The sequence below is a fragment of the Dryas octopetala genome, chromosome 1 (assembly GCF_963921425.1).
Source record: "Dryas octopetala chromosome 1, drDryOcto1.1, whole genome shotgun sequence".
NCBI lineage: Eukaryota > Viridiplantae > Streptophyta > Magnoliopsida > Rosales > Rosaceae > Dryas > Dryas octopetala.
In genome coordinates, this window is record NC_141366.1 from 15,756,478 (window position 1) to 15,775,370 (window position 18,893).

An 18,893-nucleotide genomic window follows, 5' to 3' on the forward strand; every position below is an offset into this window, starting at 1 on the left:
ACCCAAAAAAAATTTCTCTTTTTATTTTTTTTTAATTTTTTAATTTGTTTATTAAAAAAAAAATTTATTACTTTTTATTCAAAAAAATTATTTTTTTTAAATTTAAGGAAAAGACGAAAATACCCCTGCTATTTTGACAGAAAAACTAACGGAGGTACTATTTTGACACAAAAATGAAAGTTGAGGTACTTTTTTGCAAGGTTTTAAAGTTGGGGTACTAAATTGATACAAAATGAAAGTTGAGGTACTTTTTTACAAGATTTTAAAGTTGGGGTACTAAATTGAAACAACATATAAAGTTGAGGTACTAAATTGTAATTTGCTTTAAAACTTAATTCAAACTATAAGGAGGAAAAGTGAATTTTGACCTTCATTTTATCCCTTGTAATATCTTTTTTCTTTTTTTAAGTAATGATAACTCAAGTCTACCCCAACCTAACTCACTCCTGCCTATTCTAGTCCACCCCCGTCTATCCTGACCATCCTGCTTACCTTATGTTGAAATTTTGGATTCGCCCATGTTCGATTCGACTCGACTCGGCAATCATATTGAGCATGCCAAAATGGTAAGATCTTATTGGTCACTCGGGTATGTGAGCAATACTGGTTAACAAGAAGAAATCGTGTTTAGATTTGAAATAGAAATTACGAAGTGGTTTTAGCCTGCAAAAAATAATAAATTAAACATGTAGGTCGATCTTAACCGTATTAAACGGTCAATGTTAATAGTCTACTATAATCATGTACAAACACACTGTCTCACTTAGCCACACTGTTACTTTGTCCACGTTGGGTTCCTTAAAATCTGTTAAAATTGACACCTTCAATTCATGGCTTTTTTGCTGCGTCGAATAACACAATCTTTAATTCCCAGACCCATCAACCAGAGAACCCAACTGATCCATACACACACAACCCCAAACGAAGTTGTCAGAGCCATCCGCAATTCATTCAAAAGAGGCTGGAATTGGGACACTCTAACCATAAAGTTTCAATCTGTTCAATTAGATCGACAGCTGGTCGAGAGTGTATTACTAGAACTGAAGGAACCCATTGATGCAAAACGTGCTCTGGGTTTCTTCCACTGGGCAGCTCGCAGGAAAAACTTTGAACATGGGGTTTGGTCCTACTGCTTAACCATTCATATTTTGGTCCGAGCCAGGTTGCTCATGGATGCTAGAGCTTTGCTTGAGTCAGTTTTGAAGAAAAATGCTGGGAATTCTTTGAAGTTTTCGGTTGTGGATTCATTGCTTGGTAGCTATGAGGTTACTGATTCGAGCCCATTTGTGTATGATTTGCTGGTACAGGTTTATGCTAAGCTGAGAATGTTTGAGACTGGTTTTGATGTTTGTTGCTATTTGGGGGAACGTGGGTTGCCTTTGAGTCTTATAAGTTACAACACTTTGCTTCATGTTGTTCAAAAGTCTGACCAGACTGCTCTGGTTTGGAAGGTTTATGAGCATATGGTTGAAAAAAGAAGGTACCCAAATGAAGAGAGTGTCAGAATTTTGATTGATGCTTTGTGCAAAGAAGGGAAGTTGAGGAAGTATGTTGACATGTTGGATAGGATTCATGGGAAGAGATGCTCTCCTTCTGTGATTGTGAATACTAGTTTGGTTTTTGGGATTTTGGAGGAGGGTAGAGTTGAAGAAGGTATGGTGTTGTTGAAGAGAATGTTGCAAAAGAATATGGTTTTTGATACCATTGCTTACTCATTGATTGTCTATGCTAAGATTAAACTTGGAAGTTTACACTCAGCATGGGGGGTGTATGAAGAAATGCTTAAGAGAGGTTTTCAAGCCAACCCTTTTGTCTATACTTTGTTTATGGGAGCTCATTGTGAAGGAGGGAGAATTGAGGAAGCACAGTGCATGATGCATGAGATGGAAAATATGGATTTGAAGCCGTATGATGAGAGTTATAATTTGCTTATTGAGGGGTGTGCTAAAGCTGGAAAAGTGGAAGAAAGTGTGAGTTACTTGAAGAAGATGATGGAGAACGGGTTCATCCCTAGTCATTCGGCTTTCAATGAGATGGTTGGAAAGCTATGTGAAACTGGGGATGCAGAGCAAGCCAATGCAATGTTAACTATACTGTTAGATAAAGGGTTCTTACCAGACGATGTCACATACACTCGTTTGATCGATGGGTACGAGAGAAAAGGTGAGATTCAGGAAATTCTCAAGCTCTATTATGAGATGGAGTCAAGGTCACTATGTCCTGGAATATTGGTTTTTACATCCTTGATAAAGGGCTTCTGCCAATGTGGGAAAATGGAGGAAGCAGAGAAGTATTTTAGACTCATGAAAGATCGTTCAATTGCCCCAAGTTTATGTATATATGAGACGCTGGTTGCCAACCACTTTGAGAAGGGCAATACAGAAAGAGCCCTCCAGCTTCACAATGAAATGGGTTCAATGGATTAAAAACTGAATGCTCATTGGTAGCGCTGGTTCTTGGACATGGAAAGTTGGCTTCTTTGAAGATGCAAAACTTGTTGAAGCTTATAAAAGTGGGTAAAGGACATGATACGTAGTTATTTTTGTATAAACTGTAAGCAACTGACTTGAGCAGCCACCAAGCTTATTACACCAACTGCTGGAAATTTTCACATTGAAACCTGGTTGCTGATGTTGGATTTTAGGCTTCTTGTTTATGTATTTTTTATTGTTGATGAACCAATACCTGAAGTGAATTATGAGGATATGCCACCACACATCTACCAGTTCCGGGTGAATTATGATCCATTAATCCCATGACTCATGAGGTTGAGGTTGTGCATAGCAGTTGTGGGTACTGCCCAACAGAAGTTGATGATGAGGAAGATCATCATCATCCTAATTATGATCATGAATTAAGCTGCTTTCATTGGAATTGGTGGTGTCTTGCTCTTGCTTGCACCAAACCCTCTGCAGCCGTTGCTGCTGCTGCTGATGAGTAGTGTCTGCTAAAAAAAGCCTGACGATGATGAGCTACTTAGTTAAATGCAAGGGTTGGCCACCCTGCAGCATGCTACTCATCAACTGATGCTGAATTAGCTGCAGTACTACTTACCAGATTGATATTTGTTCGGAGGGTTGGATTGTTTTGTGAATTATTCCTCCCATATGGCCTTATCTATTATTGATCCTAAAATTACATATAAATTTGATTAAGTGAAATGTAACAACAAAGATGACTCCACATATATAATAATGCCTCAGTTTCAATGTCACCCCTTCATCATCAAACTTGCAGCAAGGACGGATAATTCTTTCCCATATTGACATCAATTTATATATTTATTCATAAATAATCAATTAATCATATCTGCGGGATGAGAAATATGCACTAACAGCAACGAGTAAAGCAATGCTCAAGTATCTAGCAGCTAAAACATCCAACTTTTCTGTTTTATAAAAGAATAAATAACAACATTTGAGGATAAGGACAAAGAATCAACTCTATACATAATTAGAAATTAAATTCCTGCAAAACCCCTTACATATTACTATTCCTACCATAAAGTGTGATAGCACAAAACATTGTATATATTTCTCATATGCATGTTGTTGGGTATCATCTTCTTAATTTGTTATGGGACGAGATACAAAATTACTTGGAGAAGTTGAGTATATAGCATTTTCTATTGCCTCCACGTATAGCATCCTTAAAATTGTGATAATTATTCGGGGAAACAAGGCCTTCCAAGTAGAACCCAGCTCCAGTAGCTTCGCAAGGAATTGATAGATGTCGATAGCTTTCATCCTTAACATTGTACATTACCAGCATCGCCCAGGACTTGCACAACAACAGAACATATGATAGAAGGTAATAAGGAATCTGGGATGGCAAAGGAGATCTTTATTTTAGTCCAAGACTCCGTCGCTCCATATTTGAAGGAATTTAAGCATCTATCCCAAAACCTCACATTTTCAATGTGAGATCTTTCCCTCAACACGTCATCGCACGTGTAACGTCACTCAAGCCTAACTCAATTTATATTGGGTGACGTGAGAGCATATGTGGCTGTTGGGCCTAACACGTAGATAGTCTGCTCTAATATCATGAAGGAATCTAGGCATCTATCTCAAAACCAATTAAAAATAGGAGAAGTAGTCCAAATCTTTATAAGCCATTATACAAGTCCTCACATTTTCAATGTGGAATCTTTTGCTCAATAATATTCCTTCATAACCCAAAACTTATTGTAATCTGGCCCCAAAATAAATGTTAAACATAGGCACTCCCTGAAGACCCCAACACGATAATTTCCCGCATTACAATATTTAATTAGTAGTGAAATTTCCCGAACCTCCTCCTCTCCTAAAAGGAAAGATACAATAACATATGAGCGATCTTCAGCTCTTTCATCAACCAATGAAGACCTCCATTCAGCAGCACCGTGAAAAGATACGTAGGAAAATCCCCCTTGAATCAATTTCCAAGAACCGGTTGAAGTTTTCAACGTATAGACACTAAACTTCATTCCACCTTCCTCTTCCCAGTAGCCTCCACTAACCACTTTGTAATCATCGGTGATCAAACCCATAACACAGAAAGAGGTCAGCAGGTAGTGCATGTGGCAGTTTCTTACATTCCCTGGTTGCTAGGTTAAACATAGATAATATGTTGCCATTGAGGCAAGACACTAAGACAAGCAAATTACTAGACACCCAATTGTTCGGCAGCTCAGTGTTTGTGGATAAATCCACATGGATTCAATGGCCAATCACAGACCAACACGTGGTACACTAGGTCTCATTTTTGTTCTGACTTTTCAATGGTCAACTTGGTCAGACCTATCCATATGTGTCATCATCTCAACTTAGCAATGCCAACAACATGTACATCTGAAATCGGCCCTTACCTCCAGGTTACCCATGTCCGATCCGAACTAACATTGGGATACACCGGGAATTCGAGAGATCATCTCATTCGAACACCATCAGTTTAGCTCGGATCTGGAGATCATCTTTTTCCAGTCACATCTCAACCATTGAACATTCTATTAGAACCTGGAACATCGCTTCCAAAGTCTTCAGCTCGGTTAGGATGTTCTAGTCCACCGCCTCAAAGATCCTACGTGACATTTTGACCAGTCAACGGTTGACTTGGTCAACCACCCCAGTCGTCTTATCACTTTAGCTTGGTCAACCAATCATGATTGGACTTGCTTTGACAATCTTATCACCACCAGATCATCTCGATCATTTGGTTCGGCTCGGCCCAATGCCCTACTCTTCCAATTTGGCACATCTTATTGCCTCATACATGGGAGATTCACAGATGACATGTGTTCGGCTCGGCCTAGGGACTGCTCCCCGCCGATCCGAACCGATCAACACCGTTTCTCTACACTTGGAGAAATCCATCATGAAGTGGACACCTGGTTCGGCTCGGCCTTTGGTGATCATCCTCTCAAATTCTAGTCACAGCCGGTTTTCACTTAAAGGGATCACTACACTATCTACCTGATCGGCTCGGACGACTTGTCCATGTCTGATCCGATCACACATGGATTCCACATCTACACATGGGGACATATGTGTTCAGATCGGCTCGGCCTCCCACCGCCATTCTAAGAAGATCACGTTGGGACGAATCGCCATACTCAAGTGCACCTGACATGACTTTCTGACGGATGGGACATCCTAGCTCACAACCATGACTAGGAGGGCATCCTACTTGTTCTTCCATACTTGCATTCAATGCAACATTGAATTCAAAGATAGAAGCAGCTGTGCATGCTACTGTTGATCATGACCGAATGCGTGGCCTCTTCTCAGCCATTCATCCTCATGCAGGTAACTTAACCTTCACAACTTCCTTTGTCTATATAAATCCACTTATATGCACAAAGGAAAGGGTTCACAATTTGCTCACAAAAGCCCACACAAATACATACAACCAGCTGAAAGTATCCCAGAAGATCTTGCATTGTTCTTCCATATTCTCCCAAGTTCATCACTTGTTCTTCCTTATTCTTACTCAAACACCTTCAAATACACTTCACTGACTTCATCATCGGAGCGTATTTGGCTGGTACCACACCGGTCCTTCTCTTTTGATCTTGTGTTTGTGCATGAAGATCTCATCAGCTTCAACCAGCAGTTCAACAAATCTTGATCATCTCAAATCAACATCCAACTCATCGTCCAACAAGGTTTCCAATCAGCCAAATCATCCACCTTAAGTTGTTGCATCTCTCTTACGAATTTTTGCATCAACACTCAGAATAAGCATAGTCGAGGTTAGTGAACACTACATCATTGTTAGTCATACATTTATGACGTACCATCAGCATCCATATCAATATTACCATTAATCTTATCTCTTTCAACATAATCAAGAAATACATTATCATCATTATGACTGAGAAACCCATCGAGCTAGGTCAAAAGAGTTAAGTACGTAGCTCACATACAGCTATACACATTAGTAACTACGAATCTTCGCGTCTTTGGTAGAATACATCCTTTTTCGTTAAGGTGCATTTTAGCAAACTTTGGGTCAGAGCCGACTTAGTGATTAGAGAACAGCATGGTTTAGATACACACCTGAAGCGGCATAAAGACTTGACATGTAGCCATGCAAGAATCTCAGCTATGATCTCAATCAGCGGGTTAGGGTTTCGCATCAGTCAGCTGTCTTGGTCCGCCATTTTCTTGTGTTGCGGTCACAAAAAGAAAGCGTCCAAAATCCTTCTCACTTACTCTGTCAACAAAACAAAATGAAGGTTCTAGGGATTATATTGAGTGAACCGTCATTTACATGCACTTATGCATCATTTATGATCTTGTATACATTTGTAGTACTTGTAATTTCCAAACACATATACTTCCTAACTTGTAAGGTCTCAAGAGTCCTAGACTATCAGATCTAAAATTCTCGAAAAAAAAAGTAATTAGCCAACAATAAGTAAAAATGGTTGAAAAACCTGACCTGGAGCTGTTTGACTTTGATTATTGAACCTCGAATTGAATTGAAGAATAGGGGAGGCGCCACCTGCAAAAGACACTCTGATGCCGAATTAAGTAAGTGTTTGCTTTTAGTTTTGATTGCAAGTATGTGCTAGCTAGAATGATTGCGTACCTTCCATGTTCATCCATATGAACTATTTATAAGCGTTCCGGACCTTTCTCCTCAAGCAATCTCTTCCCCACTCTCACACTCTGGACTCTATGTCATGCATGGGTTGAGTGGTGCTCGAGTGGGCTGATCATGGATTAGTCAATCCCCACATTCCTCGTATCTAGGAACGTGGCCTTTAATTTGCATGTGACAAATGTTACATTCCGGTTTGGGCTTAGTTCTTTGGTAACCGGACTGGCTTCACTTTGGGCCCATCTTAAATGGCTCCTTACGAGGCCAATGTGAGTAAAGTCGCCACTCTCTGGCCCAACTCGACTCACTCTCAGCTTATGGGCCGGGTTATATTTGGGTCCCACATAGACCGAAAGTTCATAATGACATCTATATATAGGGAAGGAAGATGTTCCTAATTGTTCCAATTTTTTTTATCTCGATTTTCTTTTTTCATTTTCTCTTGTTCTCAGTTACTCATCAGATGACAGTTCATAAATTTAAGTTTCGACAATTGACAATTATCAAAGAATAAAGGGTGAAACATTCTTCTTCTTAGTTACTCATCAAATGACACTATAGCTAGGTTCGTATTTTAGTTACTCTAGCTTCCTCCTATTTTTTATTATGGTGATTGAGTGTGAGAGACTAAGTTCACATCTTTAAGTGCGATCATTAATTGAAAATGTTCAAAGAAAGAGTGGGGCATTTTCAATGGACATGTAAGGGGCATATTGATTTGGCATATGATAAACACGTACATGACACCGGGCACCGTTGCATTGAAAAAACAAATAATGTATAATGCAATGGAATAATGCCACAAAAGAAGGTAAATTGTATCGCATTGTCCATATTATAAAGATGAGAATGAAAAATATATCCAACCACAAGAGAAGAGAAAATGACACAAGAGAGAGGAGGGAGAATGAGCTATATGATTAAAACAAAGGGGATAACCAGAATAAGTTAAATAATTGAAAAAGTTGCCAAAGTCTATGTGATTATTATTTTTATTATTATTTTGAGTTGAAGTCTATGTGATTAATCTGAGTGTGGGAACGTACGGTTATATAGCTCAATCATCTTTATGGAATAGTTTGAGTATGGGAAATGGCTACATACTTGAAGAAGGACGATGATCACAAAAATGGCAATAGTCCACTTCTAGAGGTAATCAAGCAAATCCAGACAAATTTCTACAATTATATATATTTGCATGGTCGACATCAACCAGGTTGTGGTAAAAAATTACAGGCCGGGGAACGAATTTTGAAGAATCTAGCTACCCAAAGTGGGGGTCACACACGCACACATGCATATACACTTACCATTCTTTTTTCTTTTTGGCTCATTAATTGTCACTAATTATCTTTGTACTTGGCCACTTTCGTGGAGGAAATTAAATTAAAGATAAGAATAGGGTTTCTTAGTTTTTTTTTTTTTAAAGGGAAAATGGGACGTTGTTTGTTTGTTCTCAGCTTTACGCATGGTGGTGAGTTTTTGTTAGAGGATTATAATTAAGGAAGACCAAAGAGCTAGAGAGGAAGAAATTTGAACTCAGGATGTGAATATATATTCTCAAATACTAGTTACAAGCCTTCACTATATAACTTATAGAGTTTACATATTTAAATTTTCAATTATTAAATGTTTTGGGAAAAAAATAATATATATGGAAGTTGGTAAGAAGTTGAATTTTAGTTGGATTCTTCAAGATAAATAATATCTGACGTTTTTCTTTTAATTTGTGGAAAAGTATACGCTGTTTTATTTTATTTTGTGGAAAAATATCTGATGTTAGTTTAGAAATAGGATATTTGGATCCTCCTCATAAATTTTATTCATTTTCAATAATAATAGAGATTCCAAATTTATATTCCATATCCTAAATTGGATCTCATGTCATTACACATGTCAGTGTTTTATTATATTTGGGATCTCTAACATTGCTAATTCCTTTTAAATATACTAGCCTCTTGGCACGCGCTCCCTACGTATCAATTGATATTTTTACTGTGTTTTTTTTTTTTTTGTTTTAAGATAGTGGGGTGTCTTTTTTATTTTTTAAATTTATTTTAATTGTTGTATTTTACAACTATACTCTCATTTATTAAATTATTTTAATGTGATTATTTTATTGAATAAAGGGTATTTTAGACAATCTTATTTTTGGTGAAGCTTGTAACACCACACCCTTCTTCTGGCTTTATAATAGTAAAGTGTGAGCAACCATTAAAATTAAAGGCCGCGAAGGGCTCATCTGTTGGATCTCATCATGTCTCTTCCATGACTTGACTCTTTTTCTCTTCTATTTCCCAGTAAAAGAGATCGATCAGTTCCTCCATATTCTAATATCTGATTTTCTCTTTCATTGTAACTAAGAAAGAGAGTAATCAATTAGGGTTGTAGAGGGAAAGAGGTACATAAGCATGGAGCAACATATGGTGGATTTAGAGACTAATGATCAGACTAATTCAGATCACATTGAATTAGCCCCCGCCATTTTTAAGAAAGCCATTCGGCCTGTCACATTGAAGGTACGTACATATGAACTTGTTTAAATCTCAATACAAGTATTTTACTCTTTAAAATTAATTCCAACCATCTATATATATTATATTTTTATTATTTAATTTCTTGAAAAACGCTGACCTGAAATTTCACATAATTGGTCATGCATGATTTCGTTTTCAATTAATTAAGTTACTGGGTTTTGATCGATCAAATTAATTAATACGCAGTTTGAGGAGGTTGTTTACAAGATCAAAACCAAGAACAAGGGTGGACAATTATGGCTGCACAAGAAGAACAACAAGTCCGGATCATTAGAAAAAGTGATCTTAAAGGGTGTGACAGGAGTGGTCCAACCTGGTGAAATTCTAGCCATGTTAGGCCCATCCGGAAGTGGCAAAACAACTCTATTAACTGCACTCGGCGGCCGCCTTGGTGGCCACCTCCGCGGCACCATAACCTACAACGGCAACCCCTTCTCAAATGCAGTAAAAAAAAACACTGGTTTTGTCACCCAAGACGATTTCCTTTACCCCCATTTGACTGTCACCGAAACCCTAGTTTTCACAGCCCTTCTACGCCTGCCCAACACTCTCACAAAAGCTGAAAAGGCCATGCAAGCCGAGGCTGTGATAACACAACTCGAACTAACCAAGTGCAAGAATAGTATAATTGGGGATGAATTTTTGAGGGGGGTTTCCGGGGGTGAGCGAAGAAGGGTTAGCATAGGGCAAGAGTTGCTGGTGAACCCTAGCTTATTGTTCTTGGATGAGCCCACGTCGGGGCTTGATTCGACCACCGCACAACGGATAGTTTCCGCGGTGGGGGATTTGGCGCGCGGAGGAAGAACGATTGTGATGACCATACACCAGCCTTCGAGTAGGCTCTTTTACATGTTTCATAAGGTGTTGTTGCTATCGGAAGGGGAGTCTTTGTATTTTGGGAAGGTATCGAATGTCATGGACTACTTTTCTAGCATTGGATATGCCCCATTGGTGGCCATGAACCCTGCGGATTTTCTATTAGACCTTGCTAATGGTATGTTACTTAACTTGATGGGTAGCTTATTGATTAATTTCGTCTCCAAAATCTGAATTATGTTATTAATTATATGTTCATGCTATAGTTAAAAGACAAGAAAATTAGATTTAGAATCTAATAAGCCTATACTACTTAAGTGTAAGTGATATTGTTTACATATATATGCAGGTGTGACACCTGATCAATCACATGTAAATAAGTCCATGGTCAAGCAGAGTATGGCTTTGGCCTACGACCAAAACATTTCAGTTGAACTGAAGGCAGAACTTAAAGAAATTAATTCCTACAACCAATTTGAAGATGGATCAGAAGACAAGAACTTTGGGCAGTGGCCAACAACTTGGTGGCAGCAATTCTGTGTCTTGCTTAGGAGAGGAGTGAGAGAGAGGAGGCACGAGTCCTTCTCTGGTCTCAAAATTGCTGAGGTCCTGGCGGTGGCTCTTCTTTGTGGGCTACTATGGTGGCAGTCTCATATTTCCCACTTACAGGATCAGGTAACAACACTTCCATCCTCATTTTAGTTTTTTCACATTACTCCTAGAAAAGTATTTTTTGCACAAGACCCCCTAATTCCTATATGTAGATATGTAATTCTAAATTCTTACAGTGTCATCTTTGCTTTAACTGCCCTGAAAACTGATGGTGCTAATATAATTGAGAGCATACTTTGGTACCCAACTCACAGTGACTAAGACATGTTTGTTTTCCTTTTCTGGGATTGGCACATTAATAATGGAAGATGTAAACTCATTCAAAAATAGTACAAGATCACATGTACAAGTAATTAAGTTCAAACTAGATATATGGCTAAGGAATGTTTGATTTGAAAATTGGGTTTATGCATATAGCATATATGACATAATTTATTACTTAATGGAATGGTTTAGATCGAGTATATATGCAGAAGCAATATAGAGAAAATGTTATCTTATTAGACATTCTGATAAGATGTTCGGGTATATATGTGCGCAGATTGGGATGTTATTCTTCATGTGTGGATTTTGGAGTTTCTTCCCTATGTTCGAAGCAATCTTCGCCTTCCCCCCAGAACGCAAGATGCTTGAAAAAGAACGATCTTCAGGCACATACAGACTCTCATCCTATTTCATGTCAAGGATCATAGCTGACCTCCCCATGGAGCTTGTCCTCCCCACCCTATTTCTCACCATAGCCTATTGGATGGCAGGTCTCAAACCCACACCCCAAAACTTCTTCCAAACCCTGTTGGTTCTCCTACTCAGTGTACTAGTTGCTCAAGGCTTGGGACTTGCCCTGGGGGCTTTGGTCATGGACCAAAAATCTGCCACAGCACTTGGGTCAGTCCTCATGCTCTCATTCCTTCTCGCTGGTGGGTACTATGTTCAACATGTGCCTGGTTTTGTGGCATGGATCAGATACCTTTCATTTACTCAGTATTCATACAAGCTCTTTCTTGGTTCTCAGTACAAGAAAAGTGACACATACCCATGTGGTAGTAGTGGGCTTTGTGTGGTTGGAGATTACCCATCTATAAAAATGGTGGGGCTTGATGGTCAATTCAGTGCTGTGGTTGCTTTGGTCATAATGCTTGTGGGTTACAGGCTAATTGCCTATATAGCCCTCATGAGGATTGGAGTTACCAAAAGGAAGTGCGTGTAGGTTCTTATTAGGAAACCTATATTACAAGTTAATTGGTTTTTGGGGAAGACAGTAGCGAGCTAGGTTCATATGAGAAATAGACGCAATTTCTTGTTTCGGATAGATTTTTGCTTTCCAGTTTGGCTAGCTAGCTTGTATCCTAATTAAATACAGACATGAAGCATAAAGTTTGTGATGAGAATTTTGATTAACAAGGTAGAGAAAGCACAAGTAGGTAGCGAGTAGTGACTACATATATGGTCCCCCATCAATTAACAATTGTTGTCTGGCGTTTTTAGACATTCTATTCCATTCAAGAAAGAGACATTATCTTTATACAAATATCTTTTATTTTTAATTATTTTTATTACCTAGTAATGATAAAAGTAACATGTCATTGAATTATTAAAAAAAAAAATCCATAAAACCTTGTCAATCGATTGGTAACACTAAAATAGGCTACATAGCTAATTAATCGGCACTTAATGATTGACAAAGAACTTATAATTTCCAACTTGAGGCGTCATTTAATAAAATGGCCGAGAAACTTAGACCAATAAAATAACTTTAAATGGGGGTATACCTTGAAGTTTTTATTGTAATGAAATATACTCGATAGTTTAATAATTTTTTATTTATCTAATTAAGTTTTACATGAATGATTTTTGAACGAAGAATTATATAATACACAATTTCGATCATCGAATTATAATATTGAGTGATCATACCACGTTGAACGGCCCTTTTGTTGACAAATTATGTTTTTTCTTACAACATTTCTTATAAAATAGAATAAAACTATTGTTTAAAGTAAATGATCTCAAATAAAAAATTGGAATAAACTTCAGCAGAATTGAAGTTAGGGAACTGCCTTCCCCTTGCTACTCTGGTCTTGGCTTGTCTGCATATCATGATCCTTCATGCCAACTGAAAGCTTCAAGCCTTCAACTTATATATAAAGAGAAAGCTTTTGGGGGGCTAATTGCATGGCGGCTTACGGACTTCGTCTGGAGTTGGGTTGCACTGTTCTCCAAGATCCCCACTGTAGTTAGAGTGGAGCTGCAGAATGATTTCGCTGGTTTAGGTAAGCTGCATGCCCTCTGTTCTGCTATTGACTAATACTGCTTGTTTCTGGTTGACATCAATAAATCAACCTAGTCCAAAAAAAAAAAAAAGCAGAAATTTTTTGCAGAAGGAACACAAATTTTTCCAAACTCAGCAATAATTTGGCATGTGAAATTATGAAATCGAGTTTCAGACAATACCCAACTGTGCAAATTCAGATGTTTATTAAGTTCTCTGAATGAGTGCATATTCAGCTGTTAATTATAATCTCATATTGTTATGCAGCTTTTGCTTTTGCTCTGTTTGTTTCTTCTCATGATGATGATAGTAAATGCATTTATATGGTTCTAACTCAATAGAATTAGGGAAAGCCTTTGATTGTTATAATGTGACTAGACGTTGTAACTCTGATAACTTGGAACAAACATAGATTACATTCACAATAATGCAAGCAGTTCACTTTTCTGTACTTGGGATTTTTCAGTACACAGGAGGATGGTACGGAATGGGAATCAACTGCAGATCTTCTTTTCTGCAGATTGTGACACCGGAGGCCTCACTCATGTCCAGAGCTTCATGCTTCATTCCATTGGGGAGTTCCCAATCAAAATGGTATAACAACAATGCAAGTGGGAGCTCAATGTTGGCCAGACCATATGATATTCCCGGGCATATTCTCCTTCCAGCACCTAATGGGATGTACTCAAAGTTTGTTCCCTTGTAATCAATGGAGCTATCAAGGAACCTCTCCGGATAAAAGCTCTCGGGATCGGTCCAGTAATTGGGATCTCTACCAATTGCCCATGCATTCACACTGACCTGGGTTTTGACAGGTATTTCATATCCAGCAATCTCACACCTCTCTCTACATTCCCTTGGAAGTAACATGGGAACAGAAGGGTGTAGCCTCAGTGTCTCTTTAATAACTAAGCTTAAATATTTCATCTCTCTAATGCATGTTTCATATACCTGTCATTTTCTATTGAACACTTCCCTCACCTCCTCCTGTGCCATTTTCATTATTCTTGGATTTTTTATCATTTCTGACATTGCCCAATCTACAGCTGTAGCTGATGTCTCACTCCCACCACCGAAAATGTCCTGACTTTGTAACTTTAGTTCAATGATAAAATTAATTTCCCCTATAAATTGCAAACAAGGGTAATCAAGGAGGAAAAAAAAACTATATTCTTAAACACATTACAAACAATTTAATAAAGAAAGAACCATTATTCTTAAACCCTGGTAAGCTCAATTTTAAGTTATGAAAGCTGAATGTTAAGAGTGTCAATTGATGCGTAAGGAGAACAATAGACACCCCACATCATGAAAATCTTCTCTTTTGCTTATTCTATGTGTGCCCCAAAGCAGATTATAATTCATTAACATTGAGGTCATATTTATGGAACAAGAATTGAATTTTTTTTTTTTTGACTTATTAACATGGTATTAACAGAAAGTCTATACACTTACCAAGATTACTGCTTTAATGTTGTCAGTAGTTAGGGAAAAATCAAGGCTACAGCCATCCTGCTCTTAAAGCAATCCATTTAATGAGATTCAGTACCTCTTCTTCCCTAATGGGTTGGTAAGATCAAAAATGTTTTGTGCTTAAAAGCTCAATTATGCAAATTTTTCGTAGTTGTCACCAGTAATCACCATATGGTGCAAAGGCAATGCTTGTAGAACCATAAGATAAGATCCTTGTATCAAGGATATGGGGCCTTGATGCAGAGGCAATATCATGGGTTTTCATCACCACTTTGGCAAATTCTGGTGATGAAACAAGTTCAAACAACTATGGTGGAAATTTCTCCAAGCCTTGGGTGCCTAAGAGGTCCATATTTTTGGGCCAAGTCTCTTGGTCCATGATGGGGTAGAAAGCCAATAAGCTGGTGTAAATTCCTATAAGGGGTAGCTTCCATGGACCAGGAAATAGATTTAAAGTGGAGTCTTTGGTTCTGCCTCTCTTCCCTATTTTCAGTACCATAATCATGAGGAGCAAGAAGGTAAACAGGACGTGGAAGGAAGGGCATCGAAGCTCCATGAGGAAAATAAAGGTGAGTTTGGAAATAGTGGCTTGTTAGTGTATATATAGAAAACAGGACGTAGCAATGTCTTTTTCCTTTTACAAGATTCTCTCAACTTGGTTGCCAGTTAGTATCTGTTTCCTTTAAGTAATTAAGAGCTGCTTATGTAAGAATGGTTGGTATCTGATAGATGTTATGTCATAAGCAGTGCAAATTGTCTCTGCATGTGCATCATTTTCATTGTCTTACTTTCCTAACAAGTACGATCATCCAAAAATTAGGAAAATGAAGGGCTCTAGCTGGCAAGTGTTTGATTAGTCCAACAGATAGTGCACAGAAAGAATATAGAATTCAGAAACCGGCCAAGCCATGGTATTAAAATTTTATCGAGGAGCTTTGGAGAAATCATTACACTCCAAATAAATATTTAAAGAAACCATTTAATAGAGAACTAAAAAACAAAATGCATGGAAATGTCATTCTTAAAAAACCATTTAATGGAGAATAATAAAATTGGCAAACTTGATCTTTAAAATATATACATCAACATTTAGGTGAAGTTTGGTTTGAAGGATTAGAATGGATTTGATTCGTGACTTGATTCCAATTTGAAAGCCAAAAAATAGAATGAATTTCATTTCTTATTTGATCCTATTACATTCTCAGCCCATTCCCATTTCTTCCCATCCTGACCCTGATCTTGAGTTCTCTGCATAACGTGAACCTCCATGTCTTGAGTCTCATCTCATTATGAAGTTTTGCTATTTGTGATTATACTAATTTGCTCATGATAATAGTATATACGTTAATATAGTTCTCAACTCAACTGAATTTGGCAAAGTCTTTGACTGTTATAATGTGACTAGGCATTGTATTTCTTATAACATGTGATAATATAAACCGACAACGATTACTTTCACAAGAACAAAAGCAGTTTAACTTTTTTATAGTTGGGATGTTTCAGTAGGTGGAGGATGATACAGAATGGGAATCAAGTGCAGATCTTCTTTTCTGCAGACTGTAACGCCAAAGTCCTCAGTCATGTCCAAGTATTCATGCTTCATTCCATTGGGGAGTTTCCAATCAAAATGGTACAACAACAATGCAAGTGGGAGCTCAATGTTGGCCAGACCATATGATATGCCTGGGCACATTCTCCTTCCAGCGCCAAATGGGATATACTCGAAGTTTGTTCCCTTGTAGTCAATGGAGCTATCAAGGAACCTCCCTGGATTAAAGCTTTCAGGTTCATTCCAGTAATTGGGATCTCTACCTATTGCCCATGCATTGACAATTACTTTGGATTTCACAGGTATTTCATATCCATCAATCACACACCTCTCTCCACATTCTCTTGGAAGTAACAGGGCGGCAGGAGGGTGTAACCTCAGTGTCTCTTTAATAACTAAGTCTAGATAATTCATCTCTCTTATGCCTGATTCATCTACCTTCCCTTTTCTATTAAACACTTCCCTCACCTCCTCTTGTGCCATTTTCTTCTTGGATTTTTTAGCAATTCTGACATTGACCAATCTACGGTTGTAGCTGATGTCTCACTCCCAGCACCGAACATGTCCTGGAAAATGATTCAAGTATAACTTCAGTTAGATGATTAAAAATTAATTTCCTCTATAAAACTTGTGAAGAATCTGGAAAGCTTGTTCATAAACTAAAAATATGATATGTGGATGATATGCTTATAAATGGATAACATGCTTATTGTGTTAAAAAGTAAGAGATAGGTAAGTTGAAAATTGTGGACAACCCAGAAGTATTTGGAAAAAGGTATTAGAGAGCTTTAGCTTTCATAGAGACAGGAAAGCTGGAACATTTGGGGTAACCCAAAAGAAGTATGTGGAAAATGTATTAGAGGGGTTCTTCATGCTTAAAGCTAATCCTATGTACAGACGCCTCAATTTGGAATCATACTTCAGGCCATCTTCAGAGTTATGCCCATAGAAAAAGGTGAGGTCAAATGAGTTGAAGCTTTATATCTTCAGAGTTCCATATACATAACATTGCAGTCATATATATGGAACAAGACCTGACAATTGGTTTGACTAATTTAATAATGACATCAACAGAAAGTCTTTATACTTGCCAAGATTACTGCTTTGATGTTGTCAGTAGTGAGAGAAAAATCAAGGTTACTGCCATCCTCATGAAATTTTAAGAGAACATCTACCAGGTCTTCCTGATCTGCCTCACCCTCACCACTTTTTTTTGTTGCCTGAGCTTTTCTATGTTCTTTGATGATATTTTCCATTATCCTGTCAGCTTCTTTGTGCAGCCTCTCAAGTTTAGGCCTCATCCCGCCTATCAGATGAAGCAAATTGACAGAAGGAAAAAACATCTGCAAGATCGAAGCCTCCTGCTACCTTTATAGCTTCCTTCACAACGTATATGAATTTTTCATGATCTTTGCTTTTTTTTCCCAAAGGCTGCTCGCGAAGTGATGGTATATGTCGATGAGTAAATTTCCTCAGTAAGATTGATAGGTGATCCTGCTTTTGAAGCAATCCATTTAATGAGATTCTGCACCTCTTCTTCCCTAATAGGTCGGTAACTTTGAACACGCTTTGTACTTAGAAGCTCCAGTGTGCAAATTTTTCATAGTTGTCTCCAGTAATCACCATATGGTGCAAAGCCAATGTTTGTAGAATCGTAAGACATGATCGTTGAAGCAAGGATAGGGGGCCTTGATGCAAAGATAACATCATGGGTTTTCATCACCTCTTTGGCAAACTCTGGTGATGAAACAACTATGGTGGAAACTTCTCCAAGCTTTAGGTGCATAAGGGGTCCATATTTCTTGGCCAAGTCTCTTAGTCCATGATGGGGTAGAGAGCCAACGAGCTGGTGTATGTTTCCTATAAAGGGTAGCTTCCATGGCCCTGGGGGTAGATTTGAAGCAGAGTCATTGCTTTTTCCTCTCTTCCATGTTTTCAGAACCATAATCATAAAGAGAAGAAAGGTGAACAGGACCTGGAAGGAAGGACATTGAAGCTCCATGAGGAAAGTAAAGGTGAGTTTGGAATACAATGGCTGATTGGTGAAATTCAGAAATTCAGAAATTCAGAAATGGCTTGCATTTTACATTTCTTTCATGTATAACACAGGATGCAGCAGTGTCCCTTTCCTGATGGACAGATTCTCTCAACTTCGTTGGTATCTCTTATCTGTAATTAATAATAACTAATAATGGTTGGTGACTGTTTTTCTTTCTTTTTTATGTGTAAGGATAACTTGGAAGCATCTCCAAGGCTTTTTATTTTTTATTTTAATTTTTTAGCTTAAATTTTCTTTTAAATATTCCTAGTTAGATTTCATAATCAATAATACCGTTGCTTTCATTTGTAACGCAAAATGAAGGGCTTTCAGATAGTACACAGCAAGAATATTATAGAATTCAGCAAGTCCATATAAAACACAAGGTAGCAGAATAATTAGAATAAAAAGTACTCTAATCTTTTCAAACCCAAAAATGATTCGGCATGTGAAATTATATATGAGATCGAGTTTTTAGCAATACCCAATTGTGCAAATATTCAGCTGTTCTTT

General features: G+C 37.8%; 2 protein-coding genes and 3 pseudogenes across 3 annotated transcripts; 2 read left to right on the forward strand and 3 right to left on the reverse strand.

The window, feature by feature from the left end:
• Positions 1-830: 830 nt before the first annotated feature.
• On the forward strand, positions 831-2,917 carry LOC147298452 (Pentatricopeptide repeat (PPR) superfamily protein). Its single transcript, XM_086229468.1, has one exon. It carries the CDS (start codon positions 831-833, stop codon positions 2,424-2,426), a length of 1,596 nt encoding a protein of 531 aa, XP_086085594.1. The 3' UTR covers positions 2,427-2,917.
• A 6,552-nt stretch (positions 2,918-9,469) lies between these two features.
• On the forward strand, positions 9,470-12,350 carry LOC147298453 (ABC transporter G family member 9-like). The gene is made up of 4 exons (XM_086228891.1): positions 9,470-9,605; positions 9,810-10,617; positions 10,789-11,114; positions 11,593-12,350. The coding sequence occupies exons 1-4, from the start codon at positions 9,498-9,500 to the stop codon at positions 12,256-12,258; spliced, it is 1,908 nt and encodes a 635-aa protein (XP_086085017.1). The 5' UTR covers positions 9,470-9,497; the 3' UTR covers positions 12,259-12,350.
• A 1,432-nt stretch (positions 12,351-13,782) lies between these two features.
• LOC147298454 (tabersonine 16-hydroxylase 2-like) lies at positions 13,783-14,719 on the reverse strand (annotated as a pseudogene).
• A 44-nt stretch (positions 14,720-14,763) lies between these two features.
• Positions 14,764-15,349, reverse strand: LOC147298455 (cytochrome P450 71D9 pseudogene; annotated as a pseudogene).
• A 746-nt stretch (positions 15,350-16,095) lies between these two features.
• LOC147298456 (cytochrome P450 71D9-like) lies at positions 16,096-18,344 on the reverse strand (annotated as a pseudogene). The gene is made up of 2 exons (XR_015119862.1): positions 17,434-18,344; positions 16,096-16,908 (listed from the first exon to the last, which is right to left on the reverse strand). The product of XR_015119862.1 is annotated as a cytochrome P450 71D9-like (transcript).
• Positions 18,345-18,893: the final 549 nt, after the last annotated feature.